This window comes from Sinocyclocheilus grahami, unplaced genomic scaffold (genome assembly GCF_001515645.1).
Source record: "Sinocyclocheilus grahami isolate Dianchi unplaced genomic scaffold, SAMN03320097.WGS_v1.1 scaffold12.1, whole genome shotgun sequence".
NCBI lineage: Eukaryota > Metazoa > Chordata > Actinopteri > Cypriniformes > Cyprinidae > Sinocyclocheilus > Sinocyclocheilus grahami.
The window spans coordinates 2,106,804-2,120,983 of NW_015505191.1; the positions used below are offsets into that span (position 1 = coordinate 2,106,804).

Consider the following 14,180-nt stretch of genomic DNA (forward strand, 5'->3'; position numbering starts at 1 on the left):
GAGAAAGAAACAACAGAGCAGCGGGTCTTTTTCAGCGGCTCGAGTGGTAGCATGTTGGCTCAGCGCCCACGTGCCCCACCCTCCCCGTGTCACCTCATGTCGCCGGTCTGTTTTACACAGGAAGACCAGCGTCCCTCCTCTGCTGCGAGCAGCTTGTTGCTTCGAAGGAAGATGTCACTGTCGAAGATATCTCCGCCAATGACTTTATGTCCTTGGCAGCATCGGACGCAGAAGAGTGGCGAGGCTCCGGCGGGGAGCCCGAAGCCCTTCCCTCTTCTCAACCAGTGAGGCCAAGACCAGACAGCGAGCTCATCCGCGTCCTGTCTAAGGTGGTAGAGGACCTGGGCCTCGAGTGGTTGGCTCCAGAAGAGCCTACCCACGGCCTCTGTAATACCTCTAGGCCTGCTCCAAATGCGGCCTCTTCAATTTTGGCTCAAAATGTTGGCCTGTGTTCCATCCCACGCCTGGCGCCTGGGACAATTTTGCATCAGGGTAAACCATTGCTGTGTCAGAGCTGTGGCCCCCTGGACAACCTCTCGCCAGTTTCAAGCAGGCATGCGGACCTCCAGAAGGAAGGTAGTTTGGCTCCTGGTCTGCCCCGGAGCAATGCCTGCATATCAACTGCCTCGAAATGTTGGCGGTTTTCCTAGCCCTGAAAACCTTCCTGCTGGCCTTGAAGGGGCACCACGTCTTAGTCCAGACGGACAGCATGACAGTGGTAGGAGTGCTCAGGTCACACTCTCTTTACAGGAAGGCGATGAGCCATCTTGTGGCTTTGGGTGCAGAACTAACTCCTCTCGCTAAGGGCGGTTCATGTGCTGGGCAGTCTGAACCTTGGCACAGATATGCTATAGGCAATGTAGCTCCAGGGGAATGGACTCTACATCCTCAAACAGTTTTGAAAATCTGGTCTGTCTTTGGGGAGGCAGAGGTAATCCACTTCGCCTCAGAGGACAACGCTCACTGCCCAACTTATTTCTCAATACAGCGAGACCCGAGGTGGGACCAAGTCATTGTTTTGCAAGTCACAAGTAAGTCTCAAGTCTTTGCAAAATATAAAGAAAACAAATAGATAGAATACAACAATATTAGAGAAGCTAGTGTTAGATTTTTTTTAAAGAAAATTTAATATTGAATTTATGAATTTAGTTCATAAATACATTATTTCTTAGCAGAACTATGAATACTCCGATTTTGCTTGTTATAAGTAGTGTATGATTTGTTTTATACATATTTGATATATTTACTATAAAAGTGCAGATTATGTAACCACATTCCCCTAGTCAAGTAATATAGTTTACCCATCCCAATCATATAAAGGATAATTTTGCATTAGGTATAAATAGACACTTCAGTACTCATACACTGGCAGTGAACTATAATGTTATTTTTTATAAGAGATTGGGTTACCTTTGGTCAATCGTTATTATACAGGCTTGTACATCTATTATATTAAGTGTTCTTGAGTTACAAAAATTAGATCTCAAATGTGTCATTTATATGTTTTGATATTATTCCAATTTAAATGGCAACAAAAATAATTCCCTAATAGATAATTAAATCATTTCATTTCCTAATGAAAATCATTAAATCAAGCACAGTCCTATGCCTATTCAGAAAGTAAATTATATTTCTTGTAAGTCCATTTAAAATGGAAGAGTATAAATGTAAAGATGTAAACAGATATATAAAAATGTAATTGTAAATCTATTATATAATAATTCCTATGAAAGATAACTATGATATTTAAATATATCATGTAATTTAATCCTATCATGTAATTTAATCCAAATGTGAACATCTTTTTGAAGTAATGCGTTGTCAATTTTATGTGATAACTATAACTGTGTAAAAGGCTGTTATATACACTCTAAAAAATGCTGGGTTGTTTCAACCCAACTTTGGGTCAAATATGGACTTAACCCAACTTTTGGGTTAAAAATTTAATAAAAAAATTTAATCCAACAGCTGGGTTAGTCCATATTTGACCCAAAGTTGGGTTGAAACAACCCAGCATTTTTTAGAGTGTAGGCTGATGACTGAGAATAGATGCAGCTTCTTACCATAAAATAAGACTCCAAAGCTTGTCCATATATAGCCTCTGCTTAGTGGTCTGTTCTGCTGACCTCAATATAAGTGTGGAGGAGAGCATGACCAGTCTTACAGGAGACTAGAGAAGTTCCAACTTGTGGTAAGAAGCTGAAGTACTTTGCATTTGATGTTGTTACTTATGTGAGTGAGCTAAACCAGTTGATATGACAGAAGATAAAGTCTTTAATAAGATTTTTTTTTAAGTAAAAGAAACATTGATATTACATTCACATTTACATCTATGACTAAATATAGTTTATATTTAACTGAATTTCTTGGCAGGGCTGTGAAAATTTCATCTTTTCTCAACGAACAGGAAGGTAGGTGGTAGCAATACATTGTGTTACTGCATTACAAATTTGGTTGAATATTAGCAGGTCTTTTGTCAAATCCATGTAGACTGCTTATTAGATGTGCTGCTATTTTTGATAAACGAGAGGTTTTACACATGTCCAATGGCAGATTTTAAGTGGGACTAGGGACACATTTTATGCATAGTGTATGTACACAGTGGTACACATACATAAAAGTGATAACATCATTTCTGTTTCATTTGTGTTTATACAATTTATATTTATGTATTAAAATGTATCAGCAAAATGCATCTTGTGCAGCAGATCTAATCAGGCGCACCATCAATTAAGGTTCACTTTTTTATTATTTTAATAGGCTTCTTCACCTTTTAATACTGTATAAATCTATAAAGACCTGACCTACATGAGATCTTCTGTGAATTCTTTATGTGGACTGTATACTTGATCACCAATAGTCATTTTTTCTCTAAATTTTAGTAAACCGCCAGCATGAGTACGGACGCAGAGATGGCCGTTTATGGCAAGGCTGCCATTTTCCTCCGTAAGCCTGAGAAGGAGAGAATCGAGGCTCAGAACAAACCGTTTGATGCCAAAGCTGCCTGCTATGTGGTTGATGATAAAGAGCTGTATGTCAAGGGAACAATCAAGAGCAAAGACGGTGGCAAAGTCACTGTTATTGTGAATGACACTCAAGAGGTAAATTTTCTACATTTCAACTAGATGCATAGACTCTGTGCATAAATGTATGACATATTTAATTTATTTTCTGCTATATTTAATGGACCAAATTTATAGGAGAGAGTTGCAAAGGAGGATGATGTCCATCCAATGAATCCTCCCAAGTTTGACAAGATTGAGGACATGGCCATGATGACCCATCTCAATGAACCCTCTGTGCTGTATAACCTCAAAGAGCGTTATTCCGCATGGATGATCTACGTAAGTTCTGAAGCAAAGTAAAACAGCATTTAAGTATATTTTGTCACGGTTGTTGCAATCTGACAACTTCTCTGCTCATTTCAGACCTACTCTGGGCTGTTTTGCGCTACTGTAAACCCCTACAAGTGGCTCCCAGTGTATGATGCAGAAGTGGTGGCTGCCTACAGAGGCAAGAAGCGTATGGAGGCCCCACCCCACATCTTCTCTGTCTCTGACAACGCCTATCAGTTCATGCTGACTGGTAAGACCTTACGGAAGTTAATTCTATAGATTTAATTAAATGTTGCTGTATATAAAAGAAAGATTTACCAGAAATTGTACACATTGCAATCAACAGATAGAGAAAACCAGTCTGTCCTGATTACGTAAGTATTTTCATTTCATTAACAGATGCAAGTATAAATCAGATATATGGCAAATAAATTAAAAAAAAATATATATGGAGATTTATACAAAATAAAATATAAATATAGTGTATACTTCTGTCTTCTGAAAAATGTATATATTTTATCAATGTTTTTCTTCTCATCTTTAATAAACCAGTGGAGAATCTGGTGCTGGAAAGACTGTGAACACCAAACGTGTCATCCAGTACTTTGCCACAGTTGCAGTTCATGGTGACAAGAAGAAAGAGCAGTCTGCCGGTAAAATGCAGGTATGAGACTATGTAAAATATATATTTATACTTAGATACTAATACTAATAGTAATAATAATAATACTAATACTAATACTACTACTACTAATAAAATACCTTTCAACCAATGCAGGGCTCTCTTGAGGATCAGATTATTGCTGCCAACCCTCTGCTTGAGGCTTATGGTAATGCCAAGACTGTGAGAAATGACAACTCCTCTCGTTTTGTAAGTTCACCACTTTTTATTTCAGTTTATTTTATCAGTTCGTTGGTTGTGTTGGATTTTCATATTCAAAGATTTCTATAAAACTATTATCATTACTATTATTCATGTGTCATCTTATTTTATTTAAAACAGGGTAAATTCATCAGAATTCACTTTGGCACATCAGGAAAACTGGCTAGTGCTGATATTGAGACATGTAGGTGGACATGATTTAATTTAATTTATCCATCCTGCACATTTGTCTGTCACGCGTCAGATGATTGTGACTCAAGTGCATTCTCTCAACAGATCTGCTGGAGAAGTCTAGAGTGACATTCCAGCTTCCAGATGAGAGAGGCTACCACATCTTCTACCAGATGATGACCAACCATAAGCCTGAACTGATTGGTAGATGACATATTTGATTCTATGTTTTGATGCCAGATAATATTGTAAATACTCTGACAATATCAGATAATACTCTTTCATAAATGCTCTGTGTATTTTACAGAAATGACGCTCATCACCACCAACCCCTACGATTTCCCCATGTGCAGTCAGGGTCAGATCACAGTGACAAGCATTGATGATAAAGAGGAGCTGGTTGCTACTGATGTGAGTCAATGCTGTTTTTTAAATAACAAATTCAATATAAATATGGCTGACCATAGAGCTTGTTCTTTTCTGAAATTTCCAGACTGCTATTGACATTCTGGGCTTCACTGCTGAGGAGAAGATGGGCATCTACAAGTTCACTGGAGCTGTGCTTCATCATGGTAACATGAAGTTCAAGCAGAAGCAGCGTGAGGAGCAGGCTGAGCCTGATGGCAATGAGGGTGAGACTAAATAGTACTAATGTGTGTGATTACATGCAGTGCTTTGCTTGAGAGAATCAAAAGCACTGATTCTTCTATTTTCATGAAGGAAAAAATAGTTTTCAAGGCAAGAAATGTATGGATGTTTTGTACCCTTTCAAATTGCAGAGGCTGACAAAATCGCCTACCTTCTGGGTTTGAACTCCGCTGATATGCTGAAGGCTTTGTGCTACCCCAGAGTAAAAGTCGGAAATGAGTTTGTGACCAAAGGCCAGACTGTGCCACAGGTATGTAGTAACATATTTCCAGCATCTCTTTGTGTTCAGTCTGAAAATCATGATTAAATTTGACTAATTATGGCAAATCAGAAAGTTTTTAATAAAAATTCACTCTATTCTTGCAGGTGTACAACTCTGTTAGCGCCTTGTCCAAATCTATCTATGAGAGGATGTTCTTGTGGATGGTCATTCGTATCAACCAGATGTTGGACACAAAACAACAAAGACATTTCTTCATTGGTGTGCTGGATATTGCTGGCTTTGAGATCTTTGATGTAAGAATCTTTTATGTTTATCTCTCTTTATGGCAAATATAGTCACATTCAGCCATCAGTAAATGATCCTGTTTCTTCCTCCAGTTCAACAGCATGGAACAGCTGTGCATCAATTTCACTAATGAGAAACTGCAACAGTTTTTCAACCACCACATGTTTGTGCTGGAACAAGAGGAGTACAAGAAGGAGGGCATTGTTTGGGAGTTCATTGACTTTGGCATGGACTTGGCTGCTTGCATTGAGCTCATTGAGAAGGTTTTTACTGGTTTATGAACTTATTAATTTCCATTTTTTCATTTTCAAAAGTATACATTTTTAATAATAAACAACATTCTTTTATAAACAGCCCATGGGTATATTCTCCATCCTTGAAGAGGAGTGCATGTTCCCCAAGGCTACAGACACTTCCTTCAAGAACAAGCTGTATGATCAGCATCTTGGCAAGTGCAATGCTTTCCAGAAACCAAAGCCTGTCAAAGGCAAGGCTGAGGCCCACTTCTCCCTGGTCCACTACGCTGGAACTGTGGACTACAACATTAATGGCTGGTTGGACAAGAACAAGGATCCACTGAACGAGTCTGTTCTGCAGCTGTACCAGAAGTCTTCTGTCAAACTGCTGGCTACTATCTACCCACCTGTTGTTGAGGGTAATTAGGGGGAAAAAAGTTACTAATACAATTATGGACATTAATTTAACCAACCTTGGATTCAGTTTTGCTGTTTTTTTCTTGTTTTTGCGTTTACACGTGTTCATTTGTATCTTTATCTGAATAGAAACTGGTGGTGGCAAGAAGGGAGGCAAGAAGAAGGGTGGTTCCATGCAGACTGTGTCTTCACAGTTTAGAGTATGTCTTTGTTTGAGACCAAATGTGAATAATGATGCATCTGAAAGCAGTTACTGTACATAAGCTTGCTTGACTCTAAGTCAGAGAAATTATATATCAACAAGTCAGACAATGTGACTAAGAAAGCTGTAATAATTCATGATTAAACAGGAGAACTTGGGCAAGCTCATGACCAACCTGAGGAGCACTCACCCTCACTTTGTGCGTTGTCTGATTCCCAATGAGTCCAAGACTCCAGGTAAAGAAATAAAGGGCTTACAGATATTTTGACAGTAACAATATTTTAAAAGTAATATTTATAATAATGATAATGTCAATTTACCAAGCTCATAATCTAAACTGTTCTTTATAGGTCTCATGGAGAACCCTCTGGTTATCCATCAGCTGAGGTGTAACGGTGTGCTGGAGGGCATCAGAATCTGCAGAAAGGGCTTCCCCAGCAGAATCCTCTATGGTGACTTCAAGCAAAGGTAAATGGGACCACGTGAAAACACCATTTACTGTATGAGGCTTTTAATTAGAGGATATGAAGCATTTTGATTGATCTTCAACAGATACAAGGTACTGAATGCAAGTGTAATCCCAGAGGGACAGTTTATTGACAACAAGAAAGCTTCTGAGAAACTCCTGGGATCCATCGACGTTGATCACGACCAGTACAGATTTGGACACACAAAGGTTCATATTTTGCTTTACAGCATTTAAAACATTCAATAATCATGATCTATTTTTATGCTCATTCTGCTTAAATCAATATCTTTTGATTTGTTGTGAATTCAGGTGTTCTTCAAAGCTGGTCTTCTGGGTACTCTTGAGGAGATGCGTGATGAGAAACTGGCTGCTCTGGTCACAATGACTCAGGCTGTCTGCCGTGGTTACCTGATGAGGAGGGAGTTTGTGAAGATGATGGAGAGGAGGTGAGGAATGTCATGAATAAAGATAATATCAATAATACCTGTGTGAATGGTAAATAATAATGATTATAGCATTTAATAATTAATTATTCTTAGGGAGTCCATTTACACAATCCAATACAACATCCGCTCATTCATGAATGTCAAACACTGGCCATGGATGAAGGTTTACTACAAGATTAAGCCTCTGCTGAAGAGTGCTGAGACTGAGAAGGAGCTGGCAACCATGAAAGAGGACTATGCAAAATGCAAAGAAGGTCTTGCCAAGGCTGAAGCCAAAAAGAAGGAGCTTGAAGAGAAGATGGTGGCACTGCTACAAGAGAAAAATGACCTGCAGCTGCAAGTAGCATCTGTGAGTTTACCTAATTGAATTAACTGATTTTCATCTCCATTAAAATGGAACAAAGTGGTTTCCAAAGAAATAGCAATCTATTTTCCTAACAGGAATCTGAGAATCTTTCAGATGCTGAGGAGAGGTGTGAGGGTCTGATCAAGAGCAAAATCCAGCTTGAAGCTAAACTCAAAGAGACAACTGAGAGACTGGAAGATGAAGAAGAAATCAATGCTGAACTGACAGCCAAGAAGAGGAAGCTGGAGGATGAGTGCTCTGAGCTGAAGAAAGACATTGATGACCTGGAGCTCACCTTGGCTAAAGTGGAAAAGGAGAAACATGCCACTGAGAACAAGGTTGGAGATTAAGTTGGTTTAAGATTAGATTTAATTTCTGTTTTATATGATGATGTAGACTATGTATTGTAAAAAAGAAACAAGCTAATTTGGAACAAAAAAATCACACAGGTCAAGAACTTGACTGAGGAAATGGCAGCTCAGGATGAGAGCATTGCCAAACTTACGAAGGAGAAGAAAGCTCTCCAAGAAGCACATCAGCAGACCCTGGATGATCTCCAGGCAGAGGAGGACAAAGTCAACACCCTGACCAAATCCAAGACAAAGCTTGAGCAGCAAGTTGATGATGTGAGTTATTAACTAAACATGTCATGAATTCATTAAATTACCTGTTTTTTATACCCTGAAAATATTTTATATATCACTGTCCAATAGCTTGAGGGTTCCCTTGAACAAGAGAAGAAGCTCCGCATGGATCTTGAGAGAGCAAAGAGAAAGCTTGAAGGAGATCTGAAATTAGCCCAAGAGTCCATCATGGATCTAGAAAATGACAAACAGCAATCTGAGGAGAAAATTAAAAAGTAATTAAAGCATGAAATCTTTTAATTAAAACTTTTTTATGTGTTATTGTTCAAAAAATTACTCATTATTGAACACCCACAGGAAAGACTTTGAAACAAGCCAGCTGCTCAGCAAGATTGAAGATGAACAATCTCTGGGTGCTCAACTCCAGAAGAAGATCAAGGAGCTTCAGGTGTGAAATTGACAGATTGAGAGATTTTGATCAAATCCAGATCACTAAAAATTCTGATTAACTACTTGCCACTGTAGGCTCGCATTGAGGAACTGGAGGAAGAGATTGAGGCTGAGCGTGCTGCTCGTGCCAAGGTTGAGAAGCAGAGAGCTGATCTCTCCAGGGAACTTGAGGAGATCAGTGAGAGGCTTGAGGAGGCTGGAGGAGCCACTGCTGCTCAGATCGAAATGAATAAGAAGCGTGAAGCTGAATTCCAGAAGCTGCGTCGTGATCTTGAAGAGTCCACCCTCCAGCATGAAGCTACGGCTGCTGCTCTCCGTAAGAAGCAGGCAGACACTGTGGCTGAGCTGGGAGAGCAAATCGACAACCTCCAGCGTGTCAAGCAGAAGCTTGAGAAAGAGAAGAGTGAATACAAAATGGAGATTGATGATCTCTCCAGCAACATGGAGGCTGTTGCCAAAGCAAAGGTTGGGAGTTTTATGCCTAAAGAATATAGAACATGTCTTGAAGTTTTTCAAACATCTAATGACTTTTGCATTTTTAGGCCAATCTTGAGAAAATGTGCCGCACACTTGAGGACCAACTTAGTGAAATAAAGTCTAAGAATGATGAGAACCTTCGTCAGATAAATGACCTCAGTGCTCAAAGAGCAAGACTTCAAACTGAAAATGGTAACCAAAAGCAATCACGAAGAAATTAATAGTACTTCAATAGTAATTGAGAATGGTGTATTAACATTATTCAGCACTGAATATCTGGCAAAGTATTATTAGAGAAAGCATAAATTGAAATTTTGCTTTTATATAGTTTGTTTTTATATTAACTGTTGGAGACATTAACACAATCTGACAAAGTGAGTCTAAATTTACACAGGTGAGTTTGGCCGTCAGCTGGAGGAGAAGGAGGCTCTGGTTTCTCAGCTCTCCAGAGGCAAACAAGCTTTCACTCAGCAAATTGAAGAGCTTAAGAGGCAGATTGAAGAGGAGGTTAAGGTAATATAGCATAGTCAAAACAAACACATAATTTTGACTACTAAGCAATAAAGCTAATATTATGTGACTTTCTCTCCTAGGCTAAGAACGCACTGGCCCATGCTGTGCAATCAGCTCGTCATGACTGTGACCTTCTCCGTGAGCAGTTTGAGGAAGAGCAGGAGGCAAAGGCTGAGCTGCAGCGGGGAATGTCAAAGGCCAACAGTGAAGTTGCTCAGTGGAGAACCAAATATGAAACTGATGCCATCCAGCGCACTGAGGAGCTTGAAGAGTCCAAGTATGAACATCACAAGAGCTGATTACTATGTGTTCATATGGGAAAAGGCTTTCAGATAAACTGATGTTTACAAATTCATTGTAGGAAGAAGTTGGCTCAGCGTCTGCAAGAGGCAGAAGAACAACTTGAGGCTGTGAACTCCAAATGTGCCTCTCTGGAGAAGACCAAACAGAGACTCCAGGGTGAGGTGGAGGACCTCATGACTGATGTGGAGAGAGCCAATGCTTTGGCTGCCAACCTTGACAAGAAGCAGAGGAACTTTGACAAGGTAAAAAAAAATTATCATTATATGATATTCTCTTCGTAAATCATTGCTAAAATGGGCTTTGTTAAAGATGTTATAAATAAACTTGACCTTGAAATATCTTCACCAAAGGTCCTGTCAGAATGGAGGCAGAAATATGAGGAAGGTCAGGCAGAGCTGGAAGGTGCCCAGAAAGAGGCTCGTTCACTCAGCACTGAGCTGTTCAAGATGAAGAACTCCTATGAGGAGACTCTGGATCAGCTGGAGACCCTCAAGAGAGAGAACAAGAATCTGCAGCGTAAGAATGACATTACTAAATTCATGATTTAAATCAGTGTTTTGCAGTGTTAGATCTGTAGTGATTCACAGTATATTTATGTTGATTAATATTTTCTAACTTGTAGAGGAGATTTCAGATCTGACAGAGCAGTTAGGTGAGACTGGTAAGAGCATCCATGAGCTGGAAAAGGCCAAGAAAGCAGTGGAGACTGAGAAGGCTGAGATTCAGACCGCCCTGGAGGAAGCTGAAGTGAGTATCCTGAGTTTAATATGTCATTCTTGCTAGAAGCATTATACTGTGTTGTCAATGCATATTTTCAATCTGAAATGTAAATGTTGTTTTTATTTTTCAAAGGGAACCCTGGAGCATGAGGAGTCCAAGATTCTCCGTGTCCTGCTTGACCTTAACCAGGTCAAGGGTGAGATTGACAGGAAGCTTGCAGAGAAGGATGAGGAGATGGAGCAGATCAAGAGGAGCAGCCAGAGAGTCACTGAATCCATGCAGAGCACTCTGGACTCTGAGATCAGGAGCAGGAACGATGCCCTGAGAATCAAGAAGAAGATGGAGGGAGACCTTAATGAGATGGAGATTCAGCTGAGCCATGCCAATCGCCAGGCTTCTGAGGCCCAGAAACAGCTCAGGAACGTTCAGGGACAACTCAAGGTATATGGCTTCTCTTTGGCTTTGGGGTGAATAAATATGTTTGTATAATCAAAACTATGGTAAGTGAAAGGCCAACATAAAGCACATCAAAAGTTTACTGTAATGCTATTGTTATGCTCAGGATGCCCAACTGCACCTTGACGATGCTCTGAGAGGACAGGAAGACATGAAGGAGCAGGTGGCAATGGTGGAGCGCAGAAACAATCTGATGCAAGCTGAGATTGAGGAGCTGAGAGCTGCTCTGGAGCAGACAGAGAGAGGCCGCAAAGTGGCTGAAAAAGAGCTGGTGGATGCCAGTGAGCGTGTTGGGCTGCTGCACTCTCAGGTAATGGCATATTGTTTTTTTACAATGAAATTAAGGAAATTGAGAGCATTGTTTAAAATGTTCATACTAATGCTTTCCATATTGCAGAACACAAGTCTTCTGAACACCAAGAAGAAGCTTGAGGCTGACCTTGTTCAGATCCAGAGTGAAGTTGACGACACTGTACAGGAAGCCAGAAATGCAGAGGAGAAGGCCAAGAAGGCCATCACTGATGTGAGAAACAGTAGCTGCCTAATGATTCACAAAACACTTGTGTACTTAAAAATGTCAATCTAATATATATCTATATTACTGCAAAAGGCTGCAATGATGGCAGAGGAACTCAAGAAGGAGCAGGACACCAGTGCTCACCTTGAGAGGATGAAGAAGAATCTGGAGGTCACAGTGAAGGACCTGCAGCACCGTCTGGATGAGTCTGAGAATCTGGCCATGAAGGGAGGAAAGAAACAACTCCAGAAGTTGGAGAGCAGAGTAAATATTTTTTAAGGATTTTTTATATAAAATATAATTTTAGGATAAAATCTCTTGAAGATGTTGCTTACACTTATTCCTAAAATTAAAGCACCATCTCAGGTTCCAGAAGTAGTAACCAGGCGGTAACTACTCAGTTGTACACTTGTATGAAATTATTTATGTGCTATCAAAGGTTCGTGAGCTTGAGGCTGAAGTTGAAGCAGAACAGAGACGTGGAGCTGATGCTGTTAAAGGTGTCCGCAAATATGAGAGGAGAGTGAAAGAGCTGTCTTATCAGGTATGATCATACCTGACCATATCCATAGGTTTATCCATACAAATCTATGAAATATTTTTTTATTGTTTGTAGACTGAGGAGGATAAGAAGAACATCAACAGACTTCAGGATCTGGCTGATAAGCTGCAGCTGAAGGTCAAAGCGTACAAGAGGCAGGCTGAGGAGACGGTATGTTAAATAAATCTGAACATTATATTAGTATAATAATTAGTAATTTATTTACTGGAGCAGTATCACTGATGTTCCACAGCTTAGTTAACAAACATACTAAAATGTTACTCTTTAGGAGGAACAAGCCAATGCTCATCTGTCCAAGTTGAGGAAGGTGCAGCATGAGCTGGAGGAGGCTGAGGAGCGTGCTGACATTTCTGAGTCTCAAGTCAACAAGCTCAGAGCCAAGAGCCGTGATGCTGGAAAGGTAAGTTGCATAATAGCAGAATCTTTACTCAGTAAAGAAAATGCTTTCTTGCATTTACTGAGAAGAAACATACAGTATTCAGCTTATGCTTGAAAAATGTACTGAGTATTTACATGACTTCTGTATGTCATTTTTTTTTTGTCTCAGGCCAAAGAAGAGTGAAACCTGATGGAAGCCTCTACTGACGTCATATAATATGATTGTTCAGTAGATTTGTATTTACATGTAATATTCCTTTTTAAATAAATCTGTGCTCACTAGACATTTGTTTTGGAGTGATCTTTAGAGCACTTTTATTCTCAAATAAATTAATGAATTCATTTTTTAAAATGACTATCACTTAAATACTGAAATATTCTAACATTTTAATACACATAATAGCTTTGTCAATAATGTAAAAAGCTTGTTCATAAAGGTGTCCTCCACACATGCAAAACAAAAGTTAATTAAAAGTAAATTAAATGTACTTAACTTTATTATCCTTAAAGGCAATTCTTTATGTACACAACACTACACACATAAACAGCAACACAACACACACAAAATAACACACATTTATAAGAAGTCATTTAAAAATATGATTGCAGCAGGCATAAAATAATTCTTAGATCTATTTGATTTGCACAAAGGGAGTTTAAATCTCCGGCCTAAGGGAAGCAGTTGAAATTCAGTACACAATGGGTGGGCGACATCGGAAAAGACTAAATGGCTCCTTCCTGGTCACCATATGTTCATAAATTTGGTCCCCACTATCTTTCTGCACATTTTAACTATACTGTTCAACTTCAATTCTTTACATTCAGATTGCCATACCAACAAATATTGGAAAAACTTAAGACAAGTTTAATAAAACAGGTGTAAAAAATTTTCATAAAAGAAACATCCATATGAAAAGTTGGAAGTTTCCTCAGAAAATACATTGAAGAGCTTTGCCATAATGTAAGTGTTTGCCTCTAATTTTTGTTTATCATCAAATACAGTCAATACATATTTATAATCCTTCACCAGAAGAAGACAACAATGCATTGGACAACACACCATTAACACATACTCTTGGGATCTGTTAGTTAAAAAATCCACCAACCAAAACACAATGTTTAAGTCTATATGAATATTGATGGTAAGTTTCCTTGCCAAAATATGGGGCTTAACCCAGTTAAAAGCAGAGGAAAAAAATCAATGAAACACAAACGTACATGATTATTTGTACCTTCCAAATGTCTTAAAATCATGTTTAGTAAGGTACAAGTGGCATCTTCCACTCCTCTACCCGATCTATATGTAAACTGCACAGGATCAAGTGCTGACTGTGTTAAAGGGATAGTTCACCCAAAAATTAAAATTAGCCCATTATTTACTTACCCTCAAGCCATCCTAGGCATATATGACTTCCTTCTTTCAGATGAATCCAATCGGAGTTATATTAAAAATTGACTTTGATCTTCCAAGCTGTTTAATGGCAGTCAGCGGGTATTGCAGTTCATCAGTCCAAAAGACGTGAAATAAAGTACATCCATCCATAATAAAAAGTGCCTCA

At 39.2% G+C, this 14,180-nt stretch overlaps 1 protein-coding gene across 1 annotated transcript; it reads left to right on the plus strand.

Annotated features, from left to right (window-relative positions):
• The first annotated feature begins 2,894 nt into the window (after positions 1-2,894).
• LOC107598006 (myosin heavy chain, fast skeletal muscle-like) lies at positions 2,895-12,828 on the plus strand. The gene is made up of 39 exons (XM_016289248.1): positions 2,895-3,101; positions 3,201-3,344; positions 3,429-3,585; positions 3,682-3,709; positions 3,888-3,999; positions 4,114-4,206; positions 4,339-4,402; positions 4,495-4,593; positions 4,697-4,800; positions 4,883-5,021; positions 5,169-5,287; positions 5,404-5,553; positions 5,638-5,808; positions 5,900-6,200; positions 6,328-6,398; positions 6,549-6,636; positions 6,751-6,868; positions 6,953-7,076; positions 7,179-7,315; positions 7,409-7,664; positions 7,757-7,999; positions 8,111-8,287; positions 8,375-8,520; positions 8,603-8,693; positions 8,771-9,160; positions 9,238-9,364; positions 9,567-9,685; positions 9,766-9,962; positions 10,047-10,230; positions 10,339-10,504; positions 10,611-10,735; positions 10,841-11,149; positions 11,271-11,474; positions 11,562-11,687; positions 11,775-11,945; positions 12,121-12,225; positions 12,298-12,393; positions 12,512-12,674; positions 12,791-12,828. Exons 1-39 carry the CDS (start codon positions 2,895-2,897, stop codon positions 12,826-12,828), a joined length of 5,859 nt encoding a protein of 1,952 aa, XP_016144734.1.
• Positions 12,829-14,180: the final 1,352 nt, after the last annotated feature.

Coding starts and splice junctions, on each gene's coding strand:
- LOC107598006 (XM_016289248.1), top strand. CDS start 2,895: ATGAGTACGGACGCAGAGATGGCCGTTTATGGCAAGGCTGCCATTTTC. Junction 8,288..8,374: donor TTGAGCAGCAAGTTGATGAT/GTGAGTTATTAA, acceptor ACTGTCCAATAG/CTTGAGGGTTCCCTTGAACA. Junction 12,675..12,790: donor AATAGCAGAATCTTTACTCA/GTAAAGAAAATG, acceptor TTTTTGTCTCAG/GCCAAAGAAGAGTGAAACCT.